This window comes from Atractosteus spatula, chromosome 1, assembly GCF_055471065.1.
Source record: "Atractosteus spatula isolate fAtrSpa1 chromosome 1, fAtrSpa1.hap1, whole genome shotgun sequence".
Lineage (NCBI taxonomy): Eukaryota > Metazoa > Chordata > Actinopteri > Semionotiformes > Lepisosteidae > Atractosteus > Atractosteus spatula.
In genome coordinates, this window is record NC_142706.1 from 48,378,466 (window position 1) to 48,398,620 (window position 20,155).

Sequence of the window (20,155 nt, forward strand, 5' to 3'; positions counted from 1 at the left end):
CTAACCAGCTGACCAAGGAGGGTAGTATAAAAAGCTGCAAGTTGAAAATAAAAAGTGATGCATTTTGAAAATCTAACATTATACCTTACAGCCGTGCTGGCTAAAAAAAAACATCAAAAGCAAAAGGTACAGTAAGAAACATATTTCTTGATTTTTTTTGGCTAACACTTTTAGCTGTGTGATTTACATATGCAGTCTTTTATACACCTTAACATGTTACTGGAGCAATTAAAATTAAACACCTCGCTCAAGGAAACAACATCAGTGTCCTACCCTGGATCTGAATACCACAATGTTCCAATTATTCAGATCCCTAACCACTACCTCAGCCTGCAGGTCATTTCACTTTTAGTTGTGCTTTGATGTACAGTACCTGGCTGTGCTTTGTCAAGATGTCACAATATGCTTCAGGAAACAAACCATGTGTCTTGAAAATCCTAATGTAGGATATGTATTCATCTCTTCAAGCAAACAGCCCTGTATGATCTACAGCTGTGAGGACATTCTGAAAAAAACCCACCTCTTTATGTTGTATGTATTTTTATGTTGTAAAAATCTTGCTGGACTTACCCTGTCACCTTTGGGACCTGCTGGACCGGTAGGACCCACTGGACCATCCATTCCCTGCAGAGAAAACACATGGCAGGTAATGAGGCAGGGCATCAGAAACAAATGTACATATTCTTCATAAATAAGAGGAAGATCTTAAATTTCCAGCCACAGACAAACATTAGATGAACAATGGTAAAGTAATGTCTAAAATAATGAAATAATTAACCTGAATTCCTCAAAGCTACTGTTCCAATTTTAGGTGACAACAACAAAGTTATTACTTATAGTATATATAATTAAATCCCCCCTTGCTTTTGGGGTTACTTTAACAGCTTCACAAATCTTTTTCCACCTTGAGCCAACATCCCTCTCATAAGTAACATTTTTATCTAATAAAACAGCATTTGTATCCTTTTTAGTTTAATGTACACTTGAATTCAGGAATAGGAAGAGCACTGGAATAGAAAGTACTGAAGAATGATCCTGTATATGTTCCAAAACACATGCTGCACTGTGACCTTGAATGCAGTCACAAAAATATATATTCCAGAACAACAATTATTAAAATGATTTGTTTTGTTGTTTCAGCAGACTGATTAAGTTGAGCTACAGTCTTCATTTTTTAAGTGATTGATGTTTTGTTCATTTCGTGAGGTTACAAATCAATAACTTTTCATTGCTCTTAAATGACCATTTATTATTATCTTGCAATTCAGGTAAGACTTTGTAACCCAGATACAGAATAAAGGAGCAAGTTTAAATTTGAAATTTAAAAATCATGACATTTTTTGTAAAGTATAGGTGGCCTTGGCAGATTTAAGACAGATAAAGATATTTCTTTTTTTTCATCATTTCTTCAAGCTTAGAGGTAATTTGTACACAAGACAATTTAGATGTGGATACAAACACAATTGTAATGTAGTACATATCAGCTATAAAAATCTACTAAGAGCTATAAATTGTTTAAGTTGCTGGTAAAAGTAATCATGAGTTTTAATACAACACAATATGTAGATTTAGAAGAGCACTATTAATCAATGAGTGTTAAAATTATGTTAATTACATAGTAATAACATAAGCAAATGAAAGAGAAAAAGTAGTTTGGTTTCTTTTGGAATAACAATAGATTTGGCAAATAATGAAGACAATAAAGGCATAAAATGAGGTTATGCAGCATTGTGATCATTCTAAATATTATACATAGTTTATATCTGTGTGTAAATACAGTATAGAAAGTTATCTCTGTTATTGTTAGTCTTAAATGAAAGCATATGGGAGGCAGACTGGTTGGTAGCAGAAAGCTGGGACACGAGACACTCACCCTGAGTCCTGGCTTTCCATCTAAGCCAGATGCTCCCTGTATAATTATGAGGGTATGAGTGACATGAACAAGGGTTTAGTACATGATGGAAAACAATGAAATGGACACATACGTTGATGCAGTTATAACAAAAATAGAGGTATTCAGTAGCTTACAAACATAACTGTGAAGCTTACAGTTAACACACTGTTACAAATACAGACATACATATAAAACAATGTTAAGCAAAATATTGTTTATGACTATTTTGTGAAAAGAGAAAATTAGTTTGGGATATGTTTCTTTTTATATCCCTGTTTATATCTCTATGTGAATATAGACTTATAAAGTAGATGTTTTTCAGATTTCACCTGCAAGACTAGCTCACAATGCCAAATATGAAAGAGTTTGAATTTGTTAAGCATTTAAACCACTAAAGATAAATCTAACAGAAGACTTAACATTAACCCTAACTAAATATATTGATTGATATAAGTAAATACATTTTTGGCAGACTAGTTGTAAAAGAGGTTTTACATCCTTGACTCCCTTTGTATTATTTCCTCTTTTAAAACCTAAGGTGGAAAAATGTGAGCTTAAAAGATATTAAAGCTCCTTCAAAGGACCTACACTATAGTTTGCTTCTTCAGTTATTTTATTGATGTCCCAAAACTAAGTCAATATTTTAAAAAATACTTAAACTACAGGATACACACAGTATAATTCTGTAAATACTCATTTGAATAAAATGTTATCATCGAGAATATTTAATGCTCTTTTGAACTTCTAAAATTTCTAAAACTACCGGTAATGCGGTACATAAAAAGCACATTTTCTCTATTTCTGTTTTACTTTAGTATTTTTCTGAGTGCAGTAAAGATTGCTCTGTGAAAAGGTTCCCTTCAGGATTTAAGACCATCATTATGAGAATGAGCACCATCTTTCTGGTCATCTGCATTTTGGGGTTTGCCACTATAGAACTAATATAGACAAATATATAACAAAAACAAACAGCAAAGAGTGACAGAACACAAATGACACGTAATGATGTTTAGGATGTGTTATTGCATGAGGTTTTAGCTCTACTAAATACACATGGGTGTGGCTGAGTAAACCAGAGTTGTGTGGTAGAGAAAATTAGACAGATCTGAAGAGATGTGCCGTACTTACAGGGAGACCAAGGGGTCCTCTGTCACCCTTGTGCCCTGGCTCCCCTCTCATTCCCTTAAGACCATTCAACCCTGGTTCACCCTAAATGTAAGAGTAGCAGAGGTAGGCTTGTGTGCTAAACAGGTAATTAAAGCAGGGGAAAACGTTAGGCTACCTCATCAAGCCACTGCAAATTCCAGTGTTTTATAGGTTTGACATGAAGCTTTTTAAATTTAATCTAAAATTTGCAGTTACATTATTCGTTCTTAGTTGATAATGTCCAATTCTAAACCAGATGAACTCTCTGTTACAAACCCTGTACAGTAGGGAGATAATGAGGACCCGTGCACTCACACACACAAGATTCTGACTCTTGTCAGGGTTGTGTATCATTTGACACATTGTTGTCTCTACAGTGCATTATGAGGAACCCAATACTGACTGGAGAGAGCAACATCTTTTATCAATGTCACTGCTGGCTCGTAGGAACCTGGCAGTTCCAAAATTCGCTGTAGTGCAGCAAGAAGAGCAAACCCTGACTAGCTGCACTTCATTCAGCCCTGCTCAGGACCACAGGCAGATAATTATAACTTGGCCTGAGGCCAAACTGGCAACATCTGGAGCACAGAGCTTAGCCTGCATTCTCTGGAAGAGCTAATAAATGTTCAGAGACTTTCTTCAAACACACTGGAAGATGCAGCAGATTAATTTAAAATGGTTAAATTGGTACATTTAACAGTTATCCAAAAGGTTTAGCACAAAACAATTGTGTAAGCAGTAAATTTACTTACAATGTTAAAGCAAAACTTCTATTATTTTTTTCTGAAAGCCTAAAATACCATTTCTATTAATTTGACAATGAACCGTGAGCACACCAACATGCTTAATTAATAAAAGCATTAATTAATAAAAACATTAAACACAACTAATAAAACTCCAACAATTGCAAAACTGTCAGATTTACCTTAGGTCCAGGAAAGCCATGGGGTCCCTGCAAATAGGCATCATAAAGATTCAAATAAACATAGATCATTTCCTCCTGTATAAAAGTGATTCAATGATCCCCAATAATCTAAGTTTTACACAAACATAGACAGTGGAGGTAGGATGTTTTAAAGTAGAAAAACTTCATAACCACCTTTGTGTAAGGGAAGGAGTTTATCATGGAAATGCCAACTATCCTGGAAGACAGCCATTGAATATTTAAAAGAACTATCAAAATGGGCATCGAAAGTTACTGTCAAATTGGAATAAGCCTCTTGGCCGTGTTGTTGTTGTCAATTAGAATTTTCAGTGCATATGTTAGTAATTGGGACAAATTGCTTCCTTGTTCACTCTATACGAGATGCCACAAAGTTCCATATGATTCTCTTAATCTGAGTTGCTTTATGATTAGGCTAGCCAGGGAATCCTTGATTTCTTTCAACAAGAAGGGTTATCAAATAAAATTTTCTCAATGTAATGTAATGCAGTATAGCCTCCAGTGTCCTAGATGGTCATGTATAGTTCAACATTTATAACACCAGGAAAACCTGAATAAAAACAGTTTTACAGAGACAGAGTTTCTGTGTTGTTCAAAACTGTCTTCTTCTAAATGTTCAGTAGATAGAACAGGTTACACAGTGCTGTGGCATGTGGATTGTGAGGTGTGCCTCTCACTGAGAGTTTACCATGGCAACATGTTAAAGGAAGTGTATTGCCCTTGTGTCATGGTATTTTTGTCATATTACTTTTACATAGCTCTTACTAAGGTCAGTTGCTATAAAAATACATCTTATTTAGTCAAACACTCACCATTGGGCCTGGAGGACCATGTGGGCCAGGAGCTCCTGGAGGACCTATAATCTACGTGAAAAAAATATACCTTATAAAACATATCTTAAATATAAATTTTTATATATCAAGTTTATTACTTTTAATTCTGAAGTTATTAAAAGTTATTCTTTCTTTATTGTTTTATCACCTACAATGTAGAAGTTTTCAGAAAACTCAACATTCATCTCAAGATGCATCACAAATCTCATGTTACTGGTTTGCAAAAGTCATTGGTCAACATAGTGTACTAATAACAGCTAAAAGTAATAGGTTTATTCCATGCTGAAAAGAGAAGAAAGAAAAACATCTATCTTTCCTACACCCTATGTTATTTTTCCTACACCCGAAGAAGGCTCCACAGGTGAAATTTTGTGTTTTCTTTCTTCTGTTTTCAGCATGGAATAAACCTATTACTTGTTCCTTTGCAGCCTACGCATGCTGACGCAGCTACCCACCCAAACTACTAACAGCTAACCAAGAAACATTGTCATTGTGTGAAAAAAGCAAAAAATGAGGTGAGGTGGAGTGGGGGAGAATTACTTAAGAATGTCTTGTACAATCTCACATCCTAAGAGCTTAGTTCTTTTTTGTCTCATTCTCAAAATGGGTAGTTCCAGAAATATGAGCTTTACAGTGCTAACAGTGTCAATGGAAAGAAATGAAACATCCAATCTAAAATGTCTTTGTTATGATTAATTTTTAGATTTGGGGCTGAAAGCCTGTGCACAATGACATGAAAAGCTCAACTTAAATGTTCAGTGTTGCATCCAAGACCTGTTTTGGGGAGAACTTTAGTTACAATACATGATGAGACATCTTGACAGGACGTTTTGCTAAGTTAAAAGAAGCTAGAACAAAAAAAAGAAAGAACATCCCCACATGAAAGGTGAACACAAAAGGACATAATTTAAAAAAAAATTACCAAAGATACAAATTGAAACAGATCGGCTATGCCTAATAAGTTTTTATCCGCTGCAAGTTCAACATGACCAGTCTTCTTCAGTAAAACCATTTTTGGGAGACATCTGCAGAAATGGAGGAGGTTGTTTCTGAAGAGGTGAAGAGGTGAGGAAATCCGAACTACGACATTAGAACACGGTTAAAGATGAAAGGGAAAGATAACTGGGGAAGCAAATCCTAGGCGTACTTACTGAAGGTCCCTGAGGACCTGGCAAACCAGAATCTCCCTTTTCTCCTTTCAGCCCATTAACACCCTAGGAAACACGAACAGTTTATGAGCATGTGTGAGCTGTATGTTCAGCATGTATGCCAATTCAATTCTTTGCCCACAGGTAGATCATCACTATGTTATGGTGCTGTAGCTTAAATCACACTGATCATCACAATAACATGTCTGGAAGCCTTAAATGTTCTTCAGATAAGCATGTATAGCATTTGTTTCAGAATTCTCAATGCAGTTTTCACATGAATACACATTATTCCTCACGTACTGTACCACTTCTTGTATGAATATATAACCAAAATAATGGAATCAACACTGTACAATTTAGTACTGAAGTAACAGAAATAATAGAGCCAAAATAAAGTGAGAAGTAAAACTACTGTAAATATGATAAATCCTGACAGAACTACTCATATCCACGTGAGGTCTAGAAAAATACCACTATTAACCATTGTTTTAAACACATTAACATACACAAAAAGAGAAACACATTTTTCTTCCTTTCCACAAAACACTTGGTGGTGTACATACTATACAGTATGCCATTACTGCAAAGACCTCACTTTGATGACGAACATTGTTGATAAGAATAAAAGTAATCTTACAGGTAGGCCAGGCAGACCCATGGCTCCTTTCTCTCCAGATATCCCAGGAATGCCCATGTCTCCTTTTGAACCTTTAGGGCCCTGGAAACATACAATAAAGCAACTGAATTAAAACATTTTGCTCTCCTAATCACAACACAAAGAATATTTTTATGATTATTTTAAATAATTTTGTAACGTACTTTCTCACCATCCAGTCCAGGCAGACCTGTGGATCCTGGCTCTCCCTGTAACCAAGACAACTGGGTCAAAATCAACACAAGTGAACATGGTACTTCTAGACTATCTATCCAAGTCCAAAAGTAAACCATATTTTGTTTGAAGAATACATTTATACTGTAGGTGTGAACCAGACTTGAATTGCATATTTGTTCTTCATTTATTAAACAAAATATCTTATTAATATATATATCAAGATTATAGACATTCATCTGGGTGAGGTAAGGCATTTTACAGACGGTAAGAGGGTAGATGATATTTTGTATCTGATTAGAACACCTTATGAATCTAAAATTGCTTACTTAAAGTAAGAGATGTTTTTGACATGTTTGTGTTTTGGGGAACTTGACAACTCTTTTGTTTGGTTCTTTAACTTTTTCTCTTTATTATTTCAGCAATATCTGCAAAAATGCAGACCACATATGTTTCCAGTTAAATTCCAGATCTACAGGTCATTCTGCATGAGTAGATCATGCAGTGATTTGGTGAAAATATAGCAATTATAAACTAATAGAAGCCTATGAACATAAAGTACAATCATTTGAAGCTGTATAAAATCACCCCTTTCCTCCCCATTTCGACCGTCGGAAGACCTGAGTTCCAGTTTAGTGTAGCTTTATTATTAATCAGTGTCTTAGGCAAAAATGATGGTCTGGTTACCTTTATTCCCTGTGGTCCTACTGGTCCGGGAGGTCCTGGGGGACCCTAGGTTTACAAGCAAAAATAAAGTTTTTGCAGTTTTGTCACAAAGACTGCAATTTTTCATGTTAGAAGTACACATACTGTACAGTATGACCACTTATGAAAAGGTCAGTGGAAGGGGATATTGACAAAAAAATTTGAACAACAACAATGAACCTGTAATCACAAACATGAATATCCATTTCAGGACTGAACTAGATTCTCACATTAGCTAGTATTTTGTCTTTGTCATGTGGTTTAATTCAATTGCTTGCTTCGTTACTTTTCATGTCACAACAGAACTGACGTCAATGTTCAGCCCTCAAATGTTTGATTAATGTCCTTCTGCCTAGTATGCATCACAGCAGAAACTTGTTAGTAACTTTGTCCTTAAACACAGTATGAACACGCTAGGTACCATGCTGTACAAAAATACATCAAGCATAAAATAAGCACAATTCATGTCTGTTACCGTGACAGTTATAGTGGTAATCCTCTGTTGGCAAAACAAAGGAGCAAAAGATAAGATTACTAGCTCTGCAACAATAGGTCTGAATGTCAGCAGATATCTGTTACAGTATCTTTATTTATTTTAAAATAGGATCATATGAAGCTTGAACAAAGATCTTACATTTTCTATGAAAACATGTCATAACACATTTATATTTTCATAAAGTCTACATAAAGGAAGTTAAGGTAAATTGTTGATTTCACTTAAAGAAGAGGAAACAAACAGGCAACAGTATAAAATTGTGAACATGTCTTACAGATTTTGACACAAACAGTGATTTCACATTTCAGTAGAAGAGGTACACAGTACACACAGTATACACAGCCTACAGTCAACAAAAAACTTGTTTTTTAATCCTTTATCTAACCTGGTACGTTAATCGAGAAAAAGTTATCATTTACAATGATGGAGAGTACCCATTTGTAGAGCAGGGTTAGCTGAGTAAAGCAAACTTGAAAAAGGAGCGAGGTGAGTAAACTGCAATGTTTAAGGGTACAATAGCAGTACTCCACTTAGAATTTGAACCTGCAATGCTGTATTCTAGAGTCCAGAGTCATAATCACTACTCCACACTACAGCCATAAATAAGTCGAAAATAAAAAAAGCTAATTAGCAACCACATGTGGTTCTCGGCTAGTGACGATAATGGATGTGCTGTTAATTGTGAATGAAATAAATTGATATGGTAATGTGATAAAGTCAAACCAGATTGTAAACAGTCGGTAAGAGAATGAAAAATGTAAACAAATATGAAAATAAGAAAAAAATAGGAACAACTGTATTACAGAGACAAAAATATTAATAAAGAGCCTCCAAGACTCAGGAGCAGATGCTTCCTTGGGCATAATATCAAAATGAGACAGTGAGTCAAAGGCAGTTTGCACAATGTCAAGGTCATGATAAAGGCCCTGCTCTTATACTGTAGAAACCTGTGTTTCTGTGCATGCTCTCTGAATACTGGTAGAAGGCTTGTAAACACATATACTGTACACATGTTCTATATACAGTTTACAGTGTTTAAAGAAAGCTTTATTTAGCTAATCTTTCTTTCTAAGCCTTTTAAAACATTTAAAGAAAAACATGCAATTTTAATCTCTCTGGTAATAAAGAAATACCCATGCCTATCGACACAGAGACTACAAAAAAGCAATCCTCATTTGAGAAATAATATAATAATTTTTATTTAAAAAACTGATAACGGAGGTATATTTTATACTATTGTTTAGGTAGATGTAACATAGAAAAACAAAGCAATGAAAACATATTGGTTAGAACTCTTATTAAAAACAACAAACCAATGACAAAAAGACTCTCCTGAATGTGTTGAAGGCTTTGCAGTGTGGGGGACTACACTGAAACTGAAATGTATCTTGCCGTTTATGTTGTGTTTGTTCATTGTATATTAATTGGTGAAGGTCACCTATACTGTATAAAGGCACAATGCCAATGTGTGTGAAAAAACATCAGTGTAGCCTCTTCTGGTTTCACGCATGCCTTTTGGGTATAACTCAAGTTACACTGATGGACTGACTTGTCCCATGAGCCATCAGGCATTTACCCACTATGAAATACTTGTAGAAACACAAGACCCTGCTGTATTACTGGTGTAAGGAAAATAAATGAGTATGAAAGAAACAAATTTCAGGGTACAATGGGAAATATTTTTTCAACATACAGTATTTGTAAAAAAAATTCAACGACATATATTGTAGTAATCTCTTTCAACCAAAGATAACTGCTTAAGCTATGTGTGTATATACTCTATATACACATACTGTACATACTGTATACTTGATAACTTATACATGTTACTTTAAGAAAATGAAATTTTATGAAATCCCTAAATATTTAACCTGGGATTTTGTTGGTATGTAAATATTTAGGAGTTTTCATTAAATTCCTGGTATCACATTCTCACTATAACATTCATACACATACATGATATTCATCTGTGATACAATGACCCGTTTATTTAATTAGTAGTTTTCTTGATCTAAATAGTTTGATCACCACAATCTTGCTGTGAGACTAAAAAAGAAAATTAAAATGTAACCTTCACAACTACTTAACATTAATACTGCAGCATTGTACATACATAAAATCATTATTTTTGTCTTATATTTGAAGAAATAGTAATTGTTTATTACTTTTTAAAATAGGAATTATAGTATGTGCACCAACAAACTCATTATTTTAAACAGTAAAATAGCAAAAAAAACCTCATCTTCAAATTTTATACAAATGAAACATGTTCCTTCAGCCTGATGACAGCAATGCTTAACTGACACACGGTAGGTTAATACAGAATCTCTTTATTGTGAGAGCAGTTGCCCATGGAAATAATACCAACCGTAGAACTAGAAATACGTTCTGTAGAACTAGAATTGTTTTAATCCAAGCATAATTAGCATTTTGCCTCTTAAACTATGGAAAGGAACAAGAAAATTTCAAATTTGTGTCTGAACTCCATTATAAAGATAATTCCCACCTGTAGGGCTTCCTGGATGTTTCCATTATAGTCAATGATCTCTGTGGCTCCTTGGTCTCCCTTCTGTCCAGGTGGACCCTGTACAGTGTGATTTAAAATGTGTCATTATGTTCATATTACACTTTATAATTAAAGAGGAGGGAAAAGATATATTTATGATTGCTTTAATTTCCTTGTTCCATTTTGTGCAAAGGTTTTTTACATATTTTCCTTTGTTTGTACTATTATCAATCCAAAAGAGACTGTTAATTCACTCTGCTGTTATAATCATGTAGCATATGTATGTAATTATTACCATGTAAAGTACAAATGGTCGTTTCAAAAACATATATTTTAAATACCAAAGGTGTGATATATAGCAAATATGTAACACATAAGATATTCAAAATAATACACACAATTCAGTCACATAATTCAAATGTGCCCATTGCTTGCTAGAATAGACTCTACTGCAGTATTTAATACGTGATTTGGCTGTATTACATAAAGTGGTTAGAAAATGGATGGATGGATTGACCATGGCTTTTTAAATACTTTTCCTGTACTTTACCTGCACAAAATAAAATGCGCAGCTCAGCTGGTTTGATAATAACAATGATGCCTGGGATTTGCTTCCAATCTGTTTCCATGATGAAAGATTGTTTAAAACACATTCCCAAAGATATCTTAAAGGCAGCTGTGAACTATTGTAGTACTTTTTGCAACTGAATTTGGAAAACCTTTTCTTCATAGTGGGAAGAAATATCAATGTAAGTGTAAATAATAACTGTATGATGTAAAAATATGTACCACAACACAATACCACACTTAATCCTGAAAGGTTTAAATTTATTTAACAAGCAAACAAACGATTTAAGATACAACAAAGGATTCCACTGGAGTGAGACTAACATGTAACCAAATTTCTTTAAAAAAAGAATGTGTTGACTACAAAGACATCATGGCTCAAATCCAAACCTGGATTTACCTGTTTGATGCAGGCATTTTAATGGTTTAATCAGTTAAGCCAAATTCCTTTTTGTGCAAAATGGATTTCTATGTTCCACACTTCACTACATGCCTATCCTGTGCAATCTAGATAACTGTACTTTATCTAAAGGGACTTTACACATTTGTTATGCAAGAGAATCAGTGCTGCTTCACAAAGCACATACACTATTTGCTGACTAAACAAATGCAGACATGAACATCAGCATGTTATAGCTTAGTTTTCAGGTTGCTACCACATTTAACATATAGTAAGCACCCTTTTCATCAAAAAAGGTTTTGTACTTTCTTTCAGTGAAAAAATTTTTTTAAAGCTTTACATTTTTTGACATATGAAGTATAAAGTAACAGAAATCAGTAACTGACAAGTTTATTAAGGATCCTATTTGATCTTTAAGAATGTCAAAGTTGTGAGTATATATCTAAAACTTTAAACAGAATTTTGTTTGTTTTTAGATCCTATGGCCTTTATTTCTTATTCACTATTTTGGACTTTAGTTTTCAATGATTTTGAGAAAAGCTCCAGTCTAAGTATAATCCAGATACACAACATCCTCAAAACTGTCATTTTAAGAGAATTTTTACTAAACAAAGGGTAAAGCAATGTGCAATTTTTCAAATGTGCAACTTATGTAGAAACACTGATATTCCCTTATCAACTAAAGGTTGTAGCTCAGACTGACACAACTAATAAGCTGTAAAACCAGTAAGTGAAAAAGGAAGTTAATAACAGGATCAGAGAGCACACAAAGAAACCAAGACATATGGAACAATATTTTTAGGGATAGGCTTCGGCTCCCCCTGAACCCTGATTTGGAAGAAGAACTAAACTTCTTCTAACTATTTCTCTAGTTAGGAAGTATGGGAATAGATGGAAGACAACTGTCACTTTAGTAGAGAAGCTTCATTATTTTTGACTGTAAGGTGCACAGAGACAATGAAGAACAAAAGCAAGAAAGTAGAAATTGAAAAATCTCTGTGCATACCATAGCAGTATGGGAAATGCCTTGATGTTCTTTTCTTATAAATCTACTGTAGTGACTCTTACTAAATGCAATGCTGCCCTCCACAGGCCAGTGACAGAAACTAACAATCCTATTCTGGTAGCAGCTCATCTTAATCACCAAAAACTGATGAGCTGCATATTTTTAAAAAAAGGTTAATAATTTATTCACCATAAAAATGTACATTTTGTTACACAGTTCTTCATATGCCAATATGACAGTATTTCACCACTCATCATGTAACTGAATCCATTTCTGTGACAGACTCTTTTAAAAAAACATTAAACTTTTATACTGCCTTCTGGTGGCATGCCAGCAGCTGACGTCATGTAAAGAGATGAACGGCAAAAGGCAGTAATGTAAAGCAGAGGTGAGGAGATCAAGGGGCACAGAGGTCTGAGGAGAAGAGCAATTGGCCACATGTACTGATCTACTCACCCGTGGCCCCATGGACCCAGACTCCCCCTTTTCACCAGGATCACCCTAAAACAAAATGGAAAAAAGTCAGATTAAGCCTGTAAAACTGAAAAAAACTGCAGTTCTGCAAAGTACTGCACCTCTTCTTATGACTCCTTGAGAAATAAATATATATCATCTGTTCTATTAGATGATTAACCTTTATTTCAATATTTAGTCTTACCAAAAACTGCAAAATATGCAGTTTACAAATTACTGCAAACTAACAGAAGTGCAGCACATCCTTGTTAAAAAGCCAAAAATGGACAGAACTAAATTACAACATAGATTTTTGAGTGATCCCTGAGACAACCGTACACACTTTAAACAGTGTCCCATACAAGAAACATTAAGAAAGCTTTATTTTGACTTTAATGGAGCAACAATTATTTCCTCATCTCAGAGACTGTGTTCATCTTCTCAGGGAGTATCATATTGTATAAAAGAAGATGAGAAATTCTATAAAATGATGAACATATACTTTGATCTAAAAATACACATTTAGACAAGGTAATTTTAACATTATGATACATAAAATACATTATGAAACGTAAAACGTATTCAAATACTACACTTTCTGGGCAACAGAAGTCTCAGAGAAAAGTATTTTTTAGCTTGAAACCTGGTGTCAATTTAACCTTTGCCATAATCTAAGACTAATGATTTATTACAGTTACTTTGGTATCACTAAAGATATTTGAATAAACAGTTGAAGACCCAAAGTTTCTCTCAGTCTAAGAGAAATCTCAGTTGTAGACACTGACCTTTGACCCTTTGAGGCCTTGGGGTCCGGCCTCACCTTGCCCTCCCTGGCAGCGAGCAGAAGAGAGGTAACAGAAGGACACAGGGAAAAGAAGAGAATGGGAGATAAGATCTACAAGAGCCATTCACCCCCTCAAAACAGACATGCACAATCCATACAAACATAACAGATCTAAATCTACCGTGGAAGTGTGCATGTAAAACATGTGAATTAGTCTATCTGAAAGAATGTACATGAACACTATATTTAAACTGAACTGAGTTACAAATGTGTGCATTCAATTCTGTTTTAAAACAGGACTTCCGATGTTCGCAGGATTCTGTGGCAGAGTCTAGGTGTCAAACGTAGCAGTTAGTGACAGTTAAAGGGCCTTTAAAGCAGGCAGGGTAATGACAATATGTGACTAATGAGAACATATTAGTATGTTTAAACTATTTCCAATACAAACAGCCCCTAATTAAAAGGAACTGGAAGTATTTAATTGTGCTCAGATTGATTGTCATGACCCTAATGCCCTTAATGTTTTCAGTTACTTTTTCTTAACAGATTTTTCGTTGCAGTTGCTGGCAGTTTGTTACTCACGAGTTGCTTCCCTGCTGGGCTTAGCTCCTGAGCTTTCATTTTAATTAGAAGTACATTTTTTGCAGGTACCTTCGGTAAATACACCCTCCTGTTTTTATTAATGGGACAGCTGTTCTCTCTGCGAGTGAGTGTGTGAGACAGTAGAGTGGAAAAGGGAGCACTGACTGTGCAGTGGGAGGAAATTCATGCCAGGTAGAAAGTTCTGCTGCTGACGTATTACATTTAGGTGTCATGAAGTGCCTGCTATGAAGGAATTTAAAGGTAAAAGGGTGACACACGCAAAATAATATTACTATTATTGTGCCCCCTTTCCCATACCTAGTGGATGTTTTACATTTATGGATGTTATTTTATTATAATGTTTAAAAATGTACATCGTCAGTTCCTGGGATACTGTAATAGAAGAGCTAGTCAACTCTATGCACTTAAAGTAAAGCTAATGAATCATATCCCATATGCTAAGTGCTAGCAAATTGTATTTCATTTTGGCTACTTGAAGCAAAGCTAAATGGTTCATGTAAATATTACTGTATTTTAACTTCTGCTTCATCAATAACATATATCATCTTCACCTTTTGCCTATTTTGTTCTCATTTCAGTCCTTTTACAGAAATTAAAAGAACTTGGTAAATTCAGTCCACTGCCATACTAAATTAATATAGCACAATCTTTTCAAACTTCTTTCCAATTTGCATAATATTTTCAGTGTTGAAAATTGTGCTCTAACAGTATACTAAAGGGATGTTGCAATATACCTTTAAAATAATTGTGAAGACAACAACAACAACACAATAATAATAATAATAATAATATACTTTTTAGTATAGACTAAATAGACTAAAATTGAAATGTATTTATAATAAGAGAAATAAAGCAATAGTCCTCTGAACGCTACTTTTATAATATCAAAGCTCACAAATTAAGAATTAAGAACTTGCCTTTTGGGAGTTACTACATTACTACAGTATGTAATATATACAGAGTATCCTGTATATGAGTTATATGGAGGTCCTACAGTACGAGGTGTTATATGAAGGTCTTCAAAATCTCCATTTGCAAACACATTTGTTCAGAGCTAAAGAATGATCTAAATGCTTACCATTTGTTCTCTTACATATTGTAACGCAACGGGGGCTCAGGCGGGCGCCCTTGCCGCATCTGGTCGGCCCAAAGTATAGGTGGCTCGAACCCGGGACTTCCGCGTCTCTCTGCAGCGACCCAGCACCGTGAGCTAAAGAGAGATCTCTATCCAGCCCAGTAGCTGTAGTCCTGCTATCATAGGGAAGGGCGGTGACGTCACCTGCTCTGGTACGCCGGCTCTTACACAGTACCTGACGGCCGTAAGCGTTACACTCTCCCCCGCTTAAATCGCCGTCCCCGGCGAAGGGCTATCCCACCCCGCTTCTGACACCAATGTAACGCAACGGGGGCTCCGGCGGGCGCCCTTGCCGCATCTGGTCGGCCCCATCCCGACTGAGGCTCGAACCCGGGACTTCCGCGTCTCTCTGCAGCGACCCAGCACCGTGAGCTAAAGAGAGATCTCTATCCAGCCCAGTAGCTGTAGTCCTGCTATCATAGGGAAGGGCGGTGACGTCACCTGCTCTGGTACGCCGGCTCTTACACAGTACCTGACGGCCGTAAGCGTTACAATATGAAGAAATATATTAATAAAGATTAACTTTCACCTATGGTAATTAGTCCATTGCCTTCACTTGGCAATACTACTGTTATTCCCCTGTAAAAGTTTAGTATTACAATTAAGCTGACAAATGGGCCACACTCATGTCTGGCACAATTGCAAGAAACAGTATTTTGTTTTTTTTCAAATTTTTGCTTCTAAAATAATTTAAAAACTGTATGCTGCATGTAGTATGTTGTTTGTTAAGTATGGGTCCGGCAGTCATACTTATTTGAAGGCACACAGTAGATAGAATTAGTAAAACAGGAGAAAGGAAACCGTTAAAAGTCAAGATTCCAGGCTAAAGATGTCAGTAGCAGGGAGAGGCACAAAATTCTTCCTAAATGACCTAAACAGGTTGGTTTATATGTTGTTTTTTCATAGGAAGCATTTATAATGAGCCATGTATCAAATATTCATAGTACAAGTAAATTACGTAATTTACAAGTTATCTATACATCAAAGACATTTAGAAGAAGAATATGATAACATATTTCAGAGTAGGCTGTAATCAAAGGATTGTGGTTGTTGCATAAAAGCATTGTTTAAGCATATAATAGAGAGGTCATCAGAACGTTTCTTGTGGAGGGTTTTGGTAGGTTTGTAGATCCTTCTCCTTTAATGTTGGTGAAGAAATGATGGACAGTCCGTATAGACTAGACAAGTCTTGAATCCATAACATGATTTTATACTGTACCTCTGGGTAGCTGTTACATTTCTGGTTCCTATATTTGGTAATTGTTGGAATCTGCTGATGGGAACTGCTGAGATTTGATGAGGTTCAAAGAGTGCATAATTTTGGAAGTCAAGAAGGAAGGATGTAAAACATGGGAATCCAGACCATAAACTAGGAAGACAGGTTTCTGCATGTGGTTCAAAAAATAACTATCAGACTGAGACATCATTGAGATACTGTAAAGTCTGGTTGACACATGTGTTCAGAATTTCAGTTCAAAATTATACCTTGTAAAAAATGCAAGTATTAGAGGCAATGAAGAAATCATTCCAAAATCAGATTATTATTTTTTTAAATAATGACAAATTTTAAGTAAAAACGGGGACACACAATAATTGGTCACAGCTTTTGAACTAGTAAAATCCAATACTGTAGAGCTGTACCTCTTTTCATGAGAACAATGACTGTAAATGAATGCAAACCCATGTGGTTAAAAGATATCTCAGTCTCTCCCAAGCCTTGAAAGATAGTGTTTTGACTGCACTTAAAACTGCAAACAAAAGATGTCATGCCTGACGATTTAGAGTAATGGTGGAGTCATCATTAAGAAAGAACAATTGAGGGCTCAGTGGCACATTTGCAGCAGTCACATTTTAAATGTTAAATTACAGTAGTCACAGACACCAAAACATGCTGCATTACAGTACACTGGCAAAACATGTGCAGGTGGGTACAACATCCAGTAGAGGGTCAGGAACAATCTTCATCTGGAACTGCTGGAATGGTGTTAGATATACAGGTGTTACAGTATGTGCTATGTGCAAGTTTAAAATGGCTTATTTGGTGTGCTAGATTTATAGGGGAAGAAAAAGAATAATCCCAGATTGCACTTCAGTCATCCAGCTTTTCTAATTCTCATATAGAGTTAAGGTAACTGGAATGGTGCAAAATCATATCAGGAAGTTATCTGTGTCAATGTGTTGAATGTTGAGGCAATGTGATCAGCCAAAAAATCTTTGCCTTTGTGATTTTGAACCAAGAGGTAAAACACAAACAGTACCCATCGGAATGGTATTATAAAGTATAGTAAAACATAAAAATGGCCTAAGGAAACACAGGGAAGTAGAACTTAATAGATCCCCAATCCCAGAGTATTATAACAAATCATGTATGGCATTTCTTGTTCAACAGAATACAAAGATTTGCTTTTCAAAGAAATGCACACTTACACTGTAACTGGATTATTTAAGAAAAGATCTGACTTGAATGTCTAACAAAGAAAGCGAAAAGTGTAGTCCGTAAAATACAGGTTGCTTCTCTGCAACACCAAGACAAACCATTCCTTCTGAACTACCACTTTTGCTATTTTGAACAGACTAGACTGGCTGCCATTGAAGATCTTCAGCTTGGTCAGATAAGGAAGAGAGCTCTGTACTCCACGTTGACAAAGGGTTTTCTACCACAAGAGCAGAATACTCTGGGAAGATCAGGAGTAAACCTCAGTCCTCCTGAGAAATGGTTTCATGGTTTTTTGCCTGCCTGAAGGATGAGTTGCTGATGAGTATAAAAAGATCTTTAAAGACGAAGGTATGAAGCTTGTCCCCCATAGCAAGGAAGGTAGCCATTATGGATTTATTTGTAAAAAGTTAATAGGATCATCATTCTACAGCAAGCCAATAAAAAACAGAAGTGAGGAATCTGTCATTCAGTTTAGACAGATGTGTATTAACCAGGGTTATCTCTTTCTCACTTTATATGCTCTAAAACGCTCTATTGTGATTCTGGCACCTGCAGAATATTCACCAGTCTTTTGATGACACGAGGCAGAACAGCATTCAGATGGAGACGTGAAATAAAATCCTTTGTTCAACTGAATTGCCAGTGATGGACAAACTAAAAGAAACCCAAGTCTTGTATTACTGACCTTCTGTCCTATAGGACCGGGTTCTCCTCGTTCTCCTTTCCCTGGCGGCCCTGCCTCCCCTCTCTCACCCTGCCAGGAGAGACAACAAGTCATGAACATCACGTCGTCATTTGATAATTGGGAGGGAAGCAAAATCACATCCTTAGTTTTGGTGCAAATGATGGTGCAAATGTATATCTTCTTAAAAGAAGAATTAACAAATGTTTTGTTTTGATCCTCCCATTACTAGAAGTTGCCTGCTTTGAATCAGCCTACTTTTAGATTTTGCTACTACACTCCTACAAGCACAGTGGACATTAATGGTCATGCACATCATCTTCCATAATCTGAAATTGTGTATCTGTCAGGCTGCTTGCTTCTTATTTGTTCCACAGACCCACAGTGCCGATGAGATAGAACAGAGGAAGGACAGGCACAGTGCTTACAAGCACACTATAATAAGCTGGGAAAATCCCGACCCATATCCAGTCATATACGTTGAAAATTTTGTAGACTCTTGCAGGGGGAATCATGTGGCTTAGATGTGGACCACCAGTATTTATAGGGCTTAACTGGTATTTGTATGGACATTACGTTCATCTTTTAGCGGGTGGTGTAATAAGTACAGTATAGCAACAATTTGTGTTGTGAGCAGCAGAGGGCACTATAGTACCGCTTGCTGCTTCAGTGTTTCATTGGCAAGCATTGAGCGTCATCTTTGATCTTACTGAATGTGAGTAGTAACAGTAACAGTGTTCTAAACTTCTTCATACCCTCCAGGCGATGTTATTCATTCCTGTCTTGATCATTGTTTTAAAGAAATCTTTCTTAATGCACCAGCAAAAAAAAACAAAATTCTAACTTGTGAGTTATACAGTATTATCATCTGCCCTAAGGCCCGGTATCACTCAGTGACAGCACTGAGACTAGTCTAAACAGTGTTCTGATTCACTTTGCTATATTTTTTTATTTATGCTACTACTTTATAAAAAACATTTGCAGAAAGCGTTGTTATAGAATAAACACAAAAATGAAAATATCTGAAACTGAAGCTGTGTTTCATTCAATCCCTAGGAATACTCAAAGAACAGTGATAGAGCTGTAAAGCTGCAAATTCTGTCCAGATGATGATAATTTGACTATGACTACCCCACATGGAAGAATACTGCTTGGGATTGTTTGAAGTTACTGACTTCAAATCTCAAGGCCACAACAGTGTGTTATGCTATTTTATTAGGAATACTTTTTCGTTGCTCTTTTGCAATATCTGAACTCCTTATATGGGTATGAACAGCCAGAATCCTACTCTTGAGATGTTCTGACCATGGAAGAATCTTCTGTAAGCTGAGATATGAACACCACTGAGGAAACCTACCTTTAAAAAAGCTTCCCATGGGTTTTACACATTGACTTTTTATGTGCATTGATTTTGCTTTGCAAGTTACCTCTTGTTTTTTATTATATGTTACAGTACCTCTGTATGCTTTATTGTGCTTTACCATTATTTCACTGTACTTTATTATACTTTATCCTGTTTTTATAATGTTACAAGCCTCTGCAAGGGCTATTGCAGTCAAATGAAAGTAAATTACTGCAATAAACT

The 20,155-nt window shown here is 35.7% G+C and overlaps 1 protein-coding gene across 1 annotated transcript in view; it reads right to left on the bottom strand.

The window, feature by feature from the left end:
* Positions 1 to 20,155, bottom strand: part of col25a1 (collagen type XXV alpha 1 chain) — a 104,287-nt gene that overhangs the window by 7,995 nt on the left and 76,137 nt on the right. The window contains exons 15-26 of the mRNA XM_088920780.1: positions 18,574 to 18,642; positions 13,715 to 13,759; positions 12,933 to 12,977; positions 10,504 to 10,581; positions 7,484 to 7,528; positions 6,787 to 6,831; positions 6,605 to 6,685; positions 5,968 to 6,030; positions 4,796 to 4,846; positions 3,966 to 3,992; positions 1,874 to 1,909; positions 571 to 624 (exon numbers count right to left, since the gene is read on the bottom strand). Of these exons, the coding sequence (XP_088776906.1) occupies positions 571 to 624; positions 1,874 to 1,909; positions 3,966 to 3,992; positions 4,796 to 4,846; positions 5,968 to 6,030; positions 6,605 to 6,685; positions 6,787 to 6,831; positions 7,484 to 7,528; positions 10,504 to 10,581; positions 12,933 to 12,977; positions 13,715 to 13,759; positions 18,574 to 18,642 (639 nt within the window). The remainder of the gene's footprint in view (positions 1 to 570; positions 625 to 1,873; positions 1,910 to 3,965; positions 3,993 to 4,795; positions 4,847 to 5,967; positions 6,031 to 6,604; positions 6,686 to 6,786; positions 6,832 to 7,483; positions 7,529 to 10,503; positions 10,582 to 12,932; positions 12,978 to 13,714; positions 13,760 to 18,573; positions 18,643 to 20,155) is intronic.